The 13,262-nt window shown below is 36.5% G+C and overlaps 1 protein-coding gene across 1 annotated transcript in view; it reads left to right on the plus strand.

Annotated features, from left to right (window-relative positions):
• Window positions 1–13,262, plus strand: part of LOC126427962 (uncharacterized) — a 184,855-nt gene extending 171,593 nt beyond the window's left edge. The window contains exons 39-41 of the mRNA XM_050089850.1: window positions 4,544–4,667; window positions 10,681–10,758; window positions 11,804–13,262. Of these exons, the coding sequence (XP_049945807.1) occupies window positions 4,544–4,667; window positions 10,681–10,758; window positions 11,804–11,836 (235 nt within the window). The 3' untranslated portion in view covers window positions 11,837–13,262. The remainder of the gene's footprint in view (window positions 1–4,543; window positions 4,668–10,680; window positions 10,759–11,803) is intronic.

The raw sequence follows: 13,262 nt of genomic DNA on the forward strand, positions 1-13,262 counted from the left end.
CTTCTAGGTTTCTAACAATTTCTGATAAACACTAAATGATGTACCAGAAACTGAGAGAACAATGATGCATGTATTTTTTTAAAGAGATACAACACTTTAGATTTCTGGTATTGACCCATTTCTTTTTACAATTAAAAGTCATTAAGAAAGCAAGTTCCTCATTCAGGACATAGGAGGCAGGCCATATACAGAGAAAAGCAAGTGCACATATTTAAGAGATTCTAAACGCGTATATAACAGCTGACATCTCCCAATTGTTCACATGTCTTCACTGTATGGTAGCAATGATAACAGTTTGAGTACAGCGGTCATTAGATTTAAGCTTCATCCCTTTTTTGTACGTTTATGGTTAGCATGTCAGTAGCAAGCAGATGGTGCCTTGTCATTAAAGGCAATTCTTGGAAGGGCATAGAAGAGAAAAGTGAAGTGGGCAGGTATTCCTCATCAGTGTGACCTTGTGAAGAAGATATAGAAGTGTACTGAAGAACTGTGGTTGCAGTCAAGTTTGTGATGAAAATCTTGAGTGTTTGGAGCTTCACAGCTTGCAAGTATTTGTAAAAGTCATCTTGCTGTACACCATGAGATGTATGTAAAATATTTAGTTATCACATTGGTATCGAGATATAAAGCCCATTGTTAGTGGCATATATTATGTACGTCTATATCAAAAAATTTATGTGACAATTATAAAATCTCTGTGATGTCAAAATTGGTGTGGATCCCACAGTAAACAGGTTGTTGTGTGTTGGGCAGCTGTAATATTTATGCATGACAACCTGTGTACTGTGAGATCTACATAAATTTTGACACCACCACAAAGATTTGGTAACTGACATGTACATAATTTAATATAGATGTGCATAATTATATCACAAGATATACCATTGGGTAGAGGTGCGGGTACTGAGAGCAGAAGTGGCATAGTGACAGATAAGGATATTATAGAAATTATGTAGTTTGTAGAATAGGGCATTAGGAGCAGTGGAAAGGCACAGTGAAAGGTAGTCAGATCCCTGTAAGAAAATGCAGTGTTGTTGTTCCAGCCGTCGACAGTATTGTGGAAGTTTTCAGGTGGTTATCAGATGTTCAGTGAGTGTTGGTAAAGATGGAAAGCAGATGTGGGAATTATATTCCTGGCATGTGATGGATGGTAGTGACTGTGGAGGCTTCCTAAACATTTACAGCATATTGTTAGACAGGTCACTTGTGCTGGAAATGCAATGTCCATGAGAGGCACTTCCTTTTTATATCATCCTGGACATTTTATCGCTCTATTTGAGATTCCTTCATTTACTTATTCTGAGGCAGTAATGAATAAACAGTATACCTAACTGTCCTGTTTAGCAAATGACCAATTCATAACTTTTACTTAACGGAGTTCTGCCGTAAGAAACGTATGCATCATTTTTCACTGAATGACAGTTACTGTTTCCTCACACTGTTCCCTCGCTTCTCAGTACAGCTCTGTGCATGCATGTACAGCTTTTGCATCTGTGGATTTCTGCATGACTGACATACTAGTCCTGTAAGGTTTCTTTCCAATTTATGTTATGTATCTACATGTACTGTGAAACCCCCTGAAATTTTAGTCAAATCTTATCAGCAAATATCTGGTACAGTTTGAAGTGTTAAAGTACTTCATAAAATCAATCAAATAAAAATATTTTACTCTTCATGTGAAATGTGATACTTCCAAAAATGTCTCGTATTTAGTAACAGAGGATGACTGAAGACCACAAGAAGTTTCACAACATTGAAAATTGCTAAATTGTTAATTCATTCCATCTTTAAAGCAAAGCAAAAGAGTGAAGATAATAACAAATAAGTTCATAATAAATAATAAAATTTGATGTAACTAGAGAAAAATCTTGCATGTACAGTGAAATTATTGAGGAATGACAGCAGTTTAAAAATATAAACGAAGTTTTGAAAAGTTCAATGAGTGCATGGCTTTCTGTACACCATTTTAAACAATCTTCTATTCCATAGCAGACTTTCTATTTCTGTATTATGTAAAAGGTGGTGGGCAGGAATTACTAATTCACTCCTGTATATATAAAAAATAAAAAGAATTTGTAAATGATCAACATGTAGACATATTCACAAATGAATGTGTGATGTGAATGTAAACTGGTTGACTCCATATCACTAAGATTTATCTGAGGAGTGACAGTATGTGAGATGGAAGAGAAATGTCCACTTACCAACTGATGAAACAAGAGTAAAATAACCTGGAAGGCTTGTTCTTGGATTCTTATATGTCATAAAGCCTTTTGTGCAGCTTCTCCTGTGTATGATTCTGTAACTGAACATTGCTTGTATTGATGTTTATTTCTATTCCGACACAGTAAACCTTAAACTATACTCATTCTTTTCCCTTGTACTGTTTCCTGTAGTTCCCTTCTTGCTGGTGGAGAACCAGCTTAAAAGTACTCAAAGTCAGTAATTCTCTGTCTAGTTTTGGTTTATGCAACTGTCAGTTGATGTTCATTGTGGTTGAAGTTAGTGACTGATTTTACTTAAAAGAGAACTGTGGATGACCTGGTAAGTATGCACAGGAAGAAAAATTGAATTTTAAAAGGCAATGAAATTAATGACTGTGGCACAAAATTTTATTGATAAGAACATGACATGATTCAGAATGTAAATTTCAACCACCAAATTCCATGAAACTTATACACTCATGGGCAGTAACATTTATGGACATGGATTTATATAGTTTTGACTCTAGTTGTTTGAATACAATTCCCAAAGAGATAAGCTTAATCTTAAATTTATTCATCTTCCTGAGAGTATATATTGTGTATGAAATCTTTTCAGCATCGAGGTACCACAGAATGAGTAGCTTTTTTAAATCATTTATATGCACAAGATGTAGTATTTGTTAAAACTTCCGGAAATGTGATACAGGCAAACCTTTGTGTATGTACTTTTGTTGTGCTCGTTGTTTATATAGGAATCTAATGACATTATATTTTAAAACTCATTATATGCATTGCATTCTGTTCTCCATCAGAATCTGTGTCACATTAAAATAACAACATAATTGGCACAAAGTAGTAGGTTAGATGAAAATCAAAAAGGAGAAGTCAGTGCTAATAAACATAGAAAAATGATGTATGTTTCTGTTTTAACTTTTCTCTTCTTTTAATTACATTTTTCATGTAACAACTTTGCACTCATTTTTTTGTTGTTTCAATGTACCACAAATTCTGATTAATGTACTCTCCTTTTTTGAGGAAATGCTTCAGAAGTTTAAGTTTATAATATGTTGTCACAACTATTAAGTCAGAAGCCACTGGAAGAGTTTGATAAAAATAAGTTGCTTATTCAGCAGAGGTGGAATGAAGCACATTAGATGACCTTTCCATTTTCAGTGGCTTTTTTTTACCAAGAAACAGAGCAGTCAGTTGAACACAAGCTGTGAGAAAACAACAGATTCCTGTCAGAATTATCTTATTTGACAATGTTCTTGGCCACAAACCTTGCATTATTAAATCAAGCAAAAACCCTAATGTTATGTTAAATTGTGTAACATCACATTGCACACTGCATTCCAGGGACCAGGGGTTATTGCCACATTTAAGGTGTGCAGCCTGCACTGAACTTTGTTGAAGTTTTCTGACAAACGTGACTCAAATGATAAGCTCAGTGTTAAGACGTTCTGGTGATAGATTAGCATTAAGATGGTAATTTATACAATTAAATTGGCATGAATGATGTCAGTGCTGAATGTATGAATGATGCAAGTGAAAAGAGTTTCACTGATAGTGACGGAGAGATTGAGTATGAGGTTTTGAACTGTCATCCTTAGTAATGAAAACCTGATGGTTATCACAGAGAGTAATAAGAAGGAAGCAACCAAAATTGGGAATTCAAACCTGCAAGGTAGCTGATAAAGACAATGGCAGAGGCTTTCCAAAATATAGATTCTGAAATGGCATTGTTTTAAGACAATCACCTGAGATGGAGTGAAGGAAAGATGTGTTTTAAAATTTTACCAAGATCCGCATCACCAGATGCAGAAAAATCAGGTCATCTAAAAAATGAAAGTGTTTTTCCCTCGAAACAGCTTCACAATTCAAAGAAGCCTAGAGCACTCAATTCAACATCAATATTACATCTCTCCTAAAACCACCATAGAAATCTTCTGACAAATGTGAGCCAATAGCCATTTTATTTGTGAAACCAGTATTAATAAGGTTACCACACTATTCTGCTTTGCAATAACTTATTCAAAGTGTGTGTTGGTTGTTTGCAGTCTTTTAGAAAATAATTTACTTACTGTTTACAGTGTATTGAACACCTTTATTGTGTACACCCAGCATTTGTGTTTGATTACTCATAAGTGAAAGTTAGAATCTGGATGAAAACGATGTCTGATTTAAATAAGATTTCTTAATATAAATTAGTATGTTTACAATAGCAATGTTTTGTCATATAGTCCTCTTGACATAAATACCATTAAGTCAATTTCTAATGCTGGTGTTTATATTTTGCATGTGCTTCTAATGATACTATAAGTACCTGAAATCTGCTACAGAAATTTCTCATACAGGACCGTGTCTGAAGCTCGATCCTGTGACGAGACGACGATACATCCACCGACGAAGTCACTCCACAGCAATTACAGCTCAAAACACTCGTCGAACAACCTCAACAATGATGTGAGTATTACTGTGCAAAGCAGAAGTGTCACAGAACACATAACTTATTGCCCGCCTTTTTAAAAATGAAGCTTAAGAACAGGCAAATCTAAAACAAAGTGCTGCTGAACAGATTGTTTTTGAACCAACTGGGAAGCCAACATATTGTGAGTATTTGACACATGCCTCTCTGACACCCTAACTGGAATCTCAATTGTTCTTTACACTACAGCATCTGCTGACAGTTTTGGAAAATACTTGTTCAAAGACTTTTAAACTTTCTTTCATTTTCATTCACTTCCCCCTAAACATTTTGTTATTAAGTTCACCGATTATTTCTCGTGAGTGTTACTATTCTTATTTGCTATATCTTCCCACCTTCTTCTTCAAATTTGTTTACAATTTGTATAAAATACTTTGATTCACACTCCCCCCCCCCCCCCCTCAAAAAAAAAAAAAAAAAAAAAAAAAAAAAAAAAAAAAAAAAAAAAAAAAAAAAAAAAAAACATTCTCTCTAAATTCTTCTGTCACTGCCTTTTTCTTGTGTGTGTGTGTGTGTGTGTGTGTGTGTGTGTGTGTGTGTAACTAAAACACTAAATCTACAGTTTAATATCCAAGTTTCTAATCAATTTAAGGGCTATCTCTGTCACTTCAAAGAAATATTCTAAATTTCCAGGGTCGCTTATCTACTACAACTTTTTACAATCTGATAAAATATTGCACTGCCTGTGTAGTTAAGAAGAGCGATGCAATGTTTCTTGAGACATGAATGCACAGAACGGCCAATGCAGCAATTACAGCCATTATGAAATACATGAAATGTATTCACATTTGCAAATAAAAATAACCATCAGCTGTTTAAGGGAATTATGACAATCGAGATTTGTGGACTGGGACTCTAACCTGGATTGCCCACTTTATGTGAGCAGTTGCCTTAACTGCTTTGGCTCATGCATGACTCACAGACAGATGTCATCATTCCTGCACCACAGCCTGTACTGGAACACACATTATATGTAATTCCTGTCTGGCCCTGAGTCATGCATGGATAGCCAAAGCAGTTAAGGTGACCACTCACATACAGCGGGAAATCAAGGTTCGAGTCCCAATCTGGCACAAATTGTCATTGTCGTCATTTCATTGTATAGCTGACGGTTGTTTGTATTTGCAACTGTGAATGCACCTGATGTTGTTACAAGGTGTTTGATGTTCATTGCCACACTAACATTGAGAAGAGAGCCTGTCTCCATCAGTGGGGGCTTTTCACACATATGGTGTGGCCTGTAGGGATTCTCTTAACTGTCTCTAAGCATGTTTCACTAACTTGGTGCCATCTAGTCTCGTACCTCATACCAGGTCTTACGAGGGTTTGACATTCCCCATGGCAATGCTGGTCCTCATTTCCAGCCAATTACTTTTCATGCTTAAATCCACTGCTTACAGCAGTTCTGCCTGGATTTTAATCAGCTTATTCTAAGTGCAGGTATTTCAGCTGCTGGGGAATTTCAATTCACGTTTTCTATTCCTTGAGAGGGGCATCCTGTCTTGAAAGACCTGGTGGCACAATGTGGCTTACAGGTGATAAATAGTGAAGAGGAGCAGATCTGCTGCAACCTTTTATTGTCCTCATTGCTGCTTTTAGCTCAATTTTTACTTTTCTCACATGTGAACTGTTAAGCCACACTGGAGTACAGTACATGGGAATTAGGAATTACCAGATTAGATGACCTATGGAAGAAAATTATAGTGTTGTAGCTCTTGTGCCCCGTGAAGTATCACTCAGCTTCTGTGCAATGTTATTTGCACTGTCTCAGCTTTGCTGCAGCATTTTCTGCGTGTTTTTTATAGGATACGTTTCTGTGGAGAGTTACTCCAAAATGTTTCGGGGAGTCTTGTTGGTGGAGAACTTGACCATTAGAGGTGACATTAGGTGGACATTGGCCATTCCATTGGTAAAATGAAAGCAACTAACTTCAGTTGTCATAGGATTTGATGTTATCTGCACTTTTTGAAGTACTTAGATCTGCAAAGAATATCTTCACCAGCTTCAAGACTTTTCTGTTGAGTGCCCACAGCCTGATCATCCACTGAAGTGTGCTGGAAGATACAGTCACAGAGCTGCTGCTATTCTATATCTAAATGCATATTCTGCAGATCACTGTAAAGTGCATGGCAGAAGGTACACATTAGGATTTCTTTTGATTCCAGACCTGTATTAAGTGTGAGAAGAATGACTGCTTCAGTTCCTCTGTATGAGTTGTAATTAGTGTAATGCTGCCTTTGCAGTTGCTGATGATACAAAGGCGGATGAAGAATATTTCTGGGCCAAAATGAGAAATCCTCCTATTGTAGCACAAAAGAGTCATGGGTAGAAGTAGGGATATAAAAGAAAGGAACTAACTTTCTAACTTTTATGGGAGCTTCAAAGACATTTAAAGCAAAACGTCCTGACATATTCACATTTTTTTACTTGTTAGTGTCAGTAGCCATGTCATGTAATACAATGCATCATGTCAAGTAATGCAACATGACACATGCTATCATGTCATCCAATGTGGCTTTTGTCTTGTCGTGCAATATGACACAACATGTCATTAAAATTTAAATGCATGCATCCCCACTCTGGGATACCCTGTATTATACATGTATCCACACCACACTCTTTCACTCATCACCACACATGAAATAAGGTGCGGGTCTAAGAAAGCCCACTGAGCTGGGGAAGCAACTCATAAAAAATGTGCTTACATGTCAAGATGTCTTGATTTAAATGTTGTTGAAGCTGTTAGGTTAGTTGGAAAGCTAGCTCCCTTCTTCCACATCCCTAAGATGCCCAGGTTCACCTTTTTTGTGCTACAATATGAGCATTTTTCATTCTGGTTCGCAACTTTTATTCTACCATAATTTTGACAGTAGACCGCCATAGCTTGGCAACTGGTGCAGATATTGGTTGACTCGGGCAACAACCCATCCTGTAGTATGGGGTTTTTATTGTCCTTTGAACCATGTTGCCTCTAGCATACAACAAATAAAGCTTTCTGAAAACAACAGGATGAGCATTAATTACTTGTATTTGTCTACCTTCTTAGAAAGTCCTACCAGATTAGCACAAGCTTGAAACATAGAAAAGGCACATGAAAGAAACCTTTCTTGCATGCAAAATCTGAATGGAGGTAGATTTTTGAAAGCAAACTTTCCAATTTTATTGCAAGAATGCATTTTTATTTACTTTTTTTCCACTTTAAACAATATTTGTACATCGACTTCAGATAAGATCTAATTTTACGTGCTACATTCACCTCAACTTTAAACTATCATATTTCAACAATGAATAAAGATAATTGGATGAAACAAATTTTGTTTTGACTTTATCCATTTATCACCTCTGTGCAAAGTTTGAACTGATTCATAGAAGTTTTAAGTATAGAAGTGGTGCACTTCGAAAACCACCCAGAAAAAATTGTTTTTTACACATAAAATCCAAATGAAACAAGTTTTTTTTCCCTAGACTGTTAAAAGTAGTCTTCAAACAAGGTCTGATAAACCTGTGGACCAAATTTGACCATCAGTCTCACTCCAGTCTGGAGTTATTTAAGGGTGGCTGTTTCTGCACATAAAATCTGAATGGTGCACTTGCAAATGGCGTCATTAGCTTCAGTATTAATTGCAGCCCAGTTAACATATTTTGCAAAAGGAATTAATTGATTCACACAATTTGCCTGGATGCCAGTTCCAGTTTGTCTTTCAAATCTCTCATTAATATGCTGCTACATAGCTACAGTAAGACAGATGTTCGAATGGCTGTATAAAACGCTGCTGGCCTAGGATAAACAAAAGACTTTCCCCTCCTGTTCCTAGCTCAAATAGGACCTGAACACCAAAATGTGATTCTGTGTGCAGCCTTTTCAAGACATATCTGTAACAGGACTCCTGCACTGAAACAATTCTTCACTTAATACTGGTTCTTGAAAAGTTTTTAGCAGGATAATTCTCATTTGTGTTCAAGGGTCTTCCATTCCATCAACCACATCTGTCACCATTTGTGCTGCCCTTCATCACAGAACGCACAAGCATTTTGTAAGAAGGCTTTTTTGTAGACTGGCAGCATTTTTCCAGTACGCTGCCAATGAACTGAAGTATGACATCTACTTTAACTGAGCCTATGTCATCATTGGATTTCAAATACCTACAAATTGTTACACTTACAGCAGGTGGACGGGGATATGGAAACACCACATACACAACACATTACCATGCCTAATACATTTTAGGGTAACACTTGACATTCAAAACAGCTTACAGTCATCTCTGAATACATAAATACAAGTCCTGTATGGTTTTAAGTTGAATCTTACACCATTCTTCCTACAAAATAGTGGCAAGTTTAGGTAATGATGATGGGAGGTGGACAGTGATCACATATCCTCTCCAAAGTAAGCCACAAATATTGAGATCTGTAGACTGTGACAGCCACTGGAGATGGGGCAGTCCACCCTTGTGCTCACAAAACCACTCCTGGATGATGCAGATTGTGTAAACAGGAGCCCTGTCATCTTGGAACACAGCATCACCATTGGGAAACAAACAGTGGATCAACCAAAATGTTATCATAATCCTTGGCAATAATATAACTTTGCAGTGTAGCCATGGCACCAATGGAATACCCCAGTATGGCTGCCCAAATCATCACAAAACCCCCACCGTGTTTCAGTCTCGAGACGTAAATTCAACCGGAAGTTGGAAACAGTGTGAAACGAGACTCATCCAACAAAATGACATTCTTACATTGGTCCACAGTCCAGGTTTTATGGTATCGGCACCATATGTCTCTTTTAGTGACATTTTCATCACTTATTTGTGGTTTTCGAATTGCACCTCACCCTGACATTCCTTGCTTCTGGAGAGCTCCCTTCATCTTGTCCTGGTGGTGACAAGGTTCACACATGAGATAATCAGTTCTGCAGTTAGTTTTGCAGCTGTCATTGTCTTATTTTTCATTACGATCCTCTTCAGTGACTGTCTGTCATGTTCACTTGTGACTTAAAGGGTGTTGTTTACACAATTTCCCTGCATGCATTATAAAACTTCAATATAGTGCCTCTTGAAACACCCAAGACTTTTAGCTACCATGGTTATGGACCACCCACCATAAGAGTACCAACAATTTTCCCAAGTCTGAATTCACTTAACTCTGACACAATGCACTCACAACTACACGGAACACTTTTCTGAACACGACTGTCACTTGCTACATATTGAGGACACTGCACAGTATCTGCATTTACATTCAAACATGCATGTTTCATGGTGTTTCAACATTTTTGTCAAACTCCTGTAGGTATTTGTACAAGTCAGCTGATTCCGGTTGTGACTTGTTTATATTTTTGACATAGGATTCTAATTTCTATGTTTTGTGAAGTACACAACTGTACATATCTAAACAATTAAAGCAAGTTGTCCACATTTTACCACTCTGAAATGTTAACAAGCTCTGACTGGATATCCGTGTGACTTTTTTCAAATATTAATTCATTACAGATAATGACATCATCTGAAAAAAGTCTGAGATTACCATTACTATTATCAGCCAAGCCACTGTTATACTATCACCAACAATGGTCCCAACAGACTCCCTTGGGACATGCCTGAAGTTATTCTATTTCTTTCAATACTGACTCTCCATCCAAGATAGTTTGCTGTGTCATGCCAATCACAAATCCTTAATCTTATAAGAAATTTTGTTCAGTACCTGATTTAATAGTAATTTTGTTAATAATCATTGATGTGGTACCAAGCTGAATATATTAGTAGATAACACTGAGCATAGCCTCGAAGTCCGCATATGATGTAGTTGTCTGTCACAAAACAGTATGTGAACAAATTTATTAATGTAGTCTGATGATAGGTTATGGGTTCTAAATTAAGTTTGCATGGCTGAGCCTTTGTTTTAGCATGTGTATAAAATTGGAAGTCTTAATCATTACAAGGTAAGAGTATGTGGAATATTACTATTTTGATTGCCTTATGTTGACAGGAGGGGCACACAATGGCAGAGAGGGACATCGGCTCTACTTTTGTGATGCCACAGTCGCACTTGTACACACCGGACAGGGTAAGTTCACTCCCTCTTCAGATTACCCAGCATTTGATGCCGACTGAGCAGCCAAAACAGAAAAGCGAGCCAGGCTGCTGAATATTGTGTATGACATCAGGCTTTCCCAGCAGAAGGCACATAATTGGACACAGTGCACCATCATCATTAGAAAATTTTCTGTCAAAATTAATCCAAAGAAAATAGGGCAAGATTGCAAGAGTTCAGCAGTGCTAAGCACTCCATCTGAGCAATTTTTCAGAAAAGTGTGTGTCTGTGCCCAGCATTATCAATTTTATTGTGTAGCGCAAATGTCAAAGAAGCACTAAACCCATTTTTGCAGGTCTCAGCAATTAACTGGTTGTTGATATTAGTAAATCATTTTGAGTACTGTAATGATTCAGGTTCTTTCTTTTTTTAATATCTAAATTTATTATATTTTAAGTTCAACAGTAACATTTTATACCATAAAAAATATATCTTAAATGTGGCACTATAGTGGTTTAATTGGAAACTTCCTCTAAAAATACTATTTTTCTGGTTAGTTATCCAAAATGTGCTCTGGCACTTTCCCCAGATTCAACTTAGTGGTCTGTCGACATCGTCGTCTTCTTCTTCTGGGCGACGTGAATTTCTGAGCTACGTGTAGAATCTCGCAAGAATATAACAACATACTGCATTACACTATGAAACTGTACACAGTAAGCAGTGTGAACAGTCTCTAGTCCTTGGGAGTGTCCCCTACTACAGTGTACAGTGCCTCCAAGCTTTATCACTAACTCAGGTATAACGCACTGTATCATTTTACGTCCAGCAGACCGTCTTAAACCTTCTGGCAGACAGAAATGTAACTAGATAAGAAAATGGAAGGTTACTTTTAATTTAGAATATTTGTACCTTACTGGTATTTAATTCAAAATGGTAATGGTGCCCTGTTTTTGGATTTCACTACTCATTTTTACTAGTCCTCCTTTCATTAACTTTTAGAATATAACATCAGGGATAAAACTCTTGTGATAAAAATTCTCATTGAGGTACTCAAGAAATATGTTTTAATTGCTTGCAGGGAAGTGACATTTCAAATTTTGACTCACTGTGAGAGAAGCCTTCAGTGCAACTGCAGAAGATTGTTACATCACTTGCACTGCGAGGCTTTTGAGAGTGAAGATCCGACACTTCCAAACGGAGCCATTGTGTGTCGACTTGAAATGAAGGAAATTGTGAAAAGAATGTGACTGTTACAGGCTGCATTTCAGAGACATAATAAGTGTGTTATTGTATTTAATATAGTGAAGGACTGAATACTGTTATGTTAACTTGGAGTAACTAAATGTATATCCATAATTTGAACAACATTATGTTCAAGCTCTCTGTGTGCCCACTGAAGGAGCAGTTTTATGTAGACATTTATTTTAAATACGTTGTACTGTGCCATAGTCACAGTAGATTTCGTAAGACTAATGTGTCATCATGCTTTCAGGACTTCCTTTAATCTGTCACTGCATGTTCTTGGGGTAGTTTGCCACCTGCTCAGAAACAAGATAGCTTCTTAGATTCCTGAGGTCATTTTTATCAAATGTAGAACACTGCTAGCATCTACATAAAAGCCATATCAAAATACACAACAGCAGAAAAACTGGTGATAGAATTATTTTGTGACTGCTATGCATATGACTTATTTTTTTTAAGGCTCTACACCCAAGGAATTAAATGACAACAACGTAACTGTGCATCACTTGTCTAATGGGATGATTATAAACTGTCAGATATGTTGTGCTCATCAAATGTAACTTAGACACTACCATCTTCAGTGTTTGTAACACACACAAGATGAACGTATCTTAAAAATTTCACTTAAAAAGCATGTTGCTTCTCATTTATGGTTGTGACGTTTATTTTTACTATTATAGTTGACTATCAGATTATGAAAGAGAAGCCTTGTTTCCTGAATGTAAGGTCTTGAACTGTCACCACAATAGCAGTACATAACTTAATTATCTTACCCTATAGCAGTTCTCAGTATGATGACATATTAGTACGTGCCACATACTATTCATTATTTCCTTCAAAACAGAGGTGAACACATGCTTGTAAATAACTATATTAGATGTTTTAAATAATTTATATATTTGTATATTTCAATACAGCTTTTGTTAAATAAAAGCAGAGCAGCTTCCTGTGTAAATATCTTGCTGTTCGTTGTTTTGGGGAGAGTTTGAAAATGTTGTTTAACTGATGGAGAAACCTGAATACTCATCCTTTTTGTTTTTTGAATGAACAATGCAGAGTTATGTTTGTGAGTATGTTGAGTGCCAAATGAGTGATGTGTGGGTTCCCTAATTGTTTATACCTGAAGAATGAAACACTGCAATAATTTTGGAAAAAGAAAGTTGTCATTAATGTTTTTGTAATTAAAAACTATTTTTTAGTGTTTCATTCAGAGTGCTGTAAACTTCTATAAGAGTGAGATAAATCACTGTCTTTTTTATTATAAATACAAAAATAAACTAACTGTATGTTACATA

This window comes from Schistocerca serialis, chromosome 12 (assembly GCF_023864345.2).
Source record: "Schistocerca serialis cubense isolate TAMUIC-IGC-003099 chromosome 12, iqSchSeri2.2, whole genome shotgun sequence".
In the NCBI taxonomy this organism is placed as follows: domain Eukaryota; kingdom Metazoa; phylum Arthropoda; class Insecta; order Orthoptera; family Acrididae; genus Schistocerca; species Schistocerca serialis.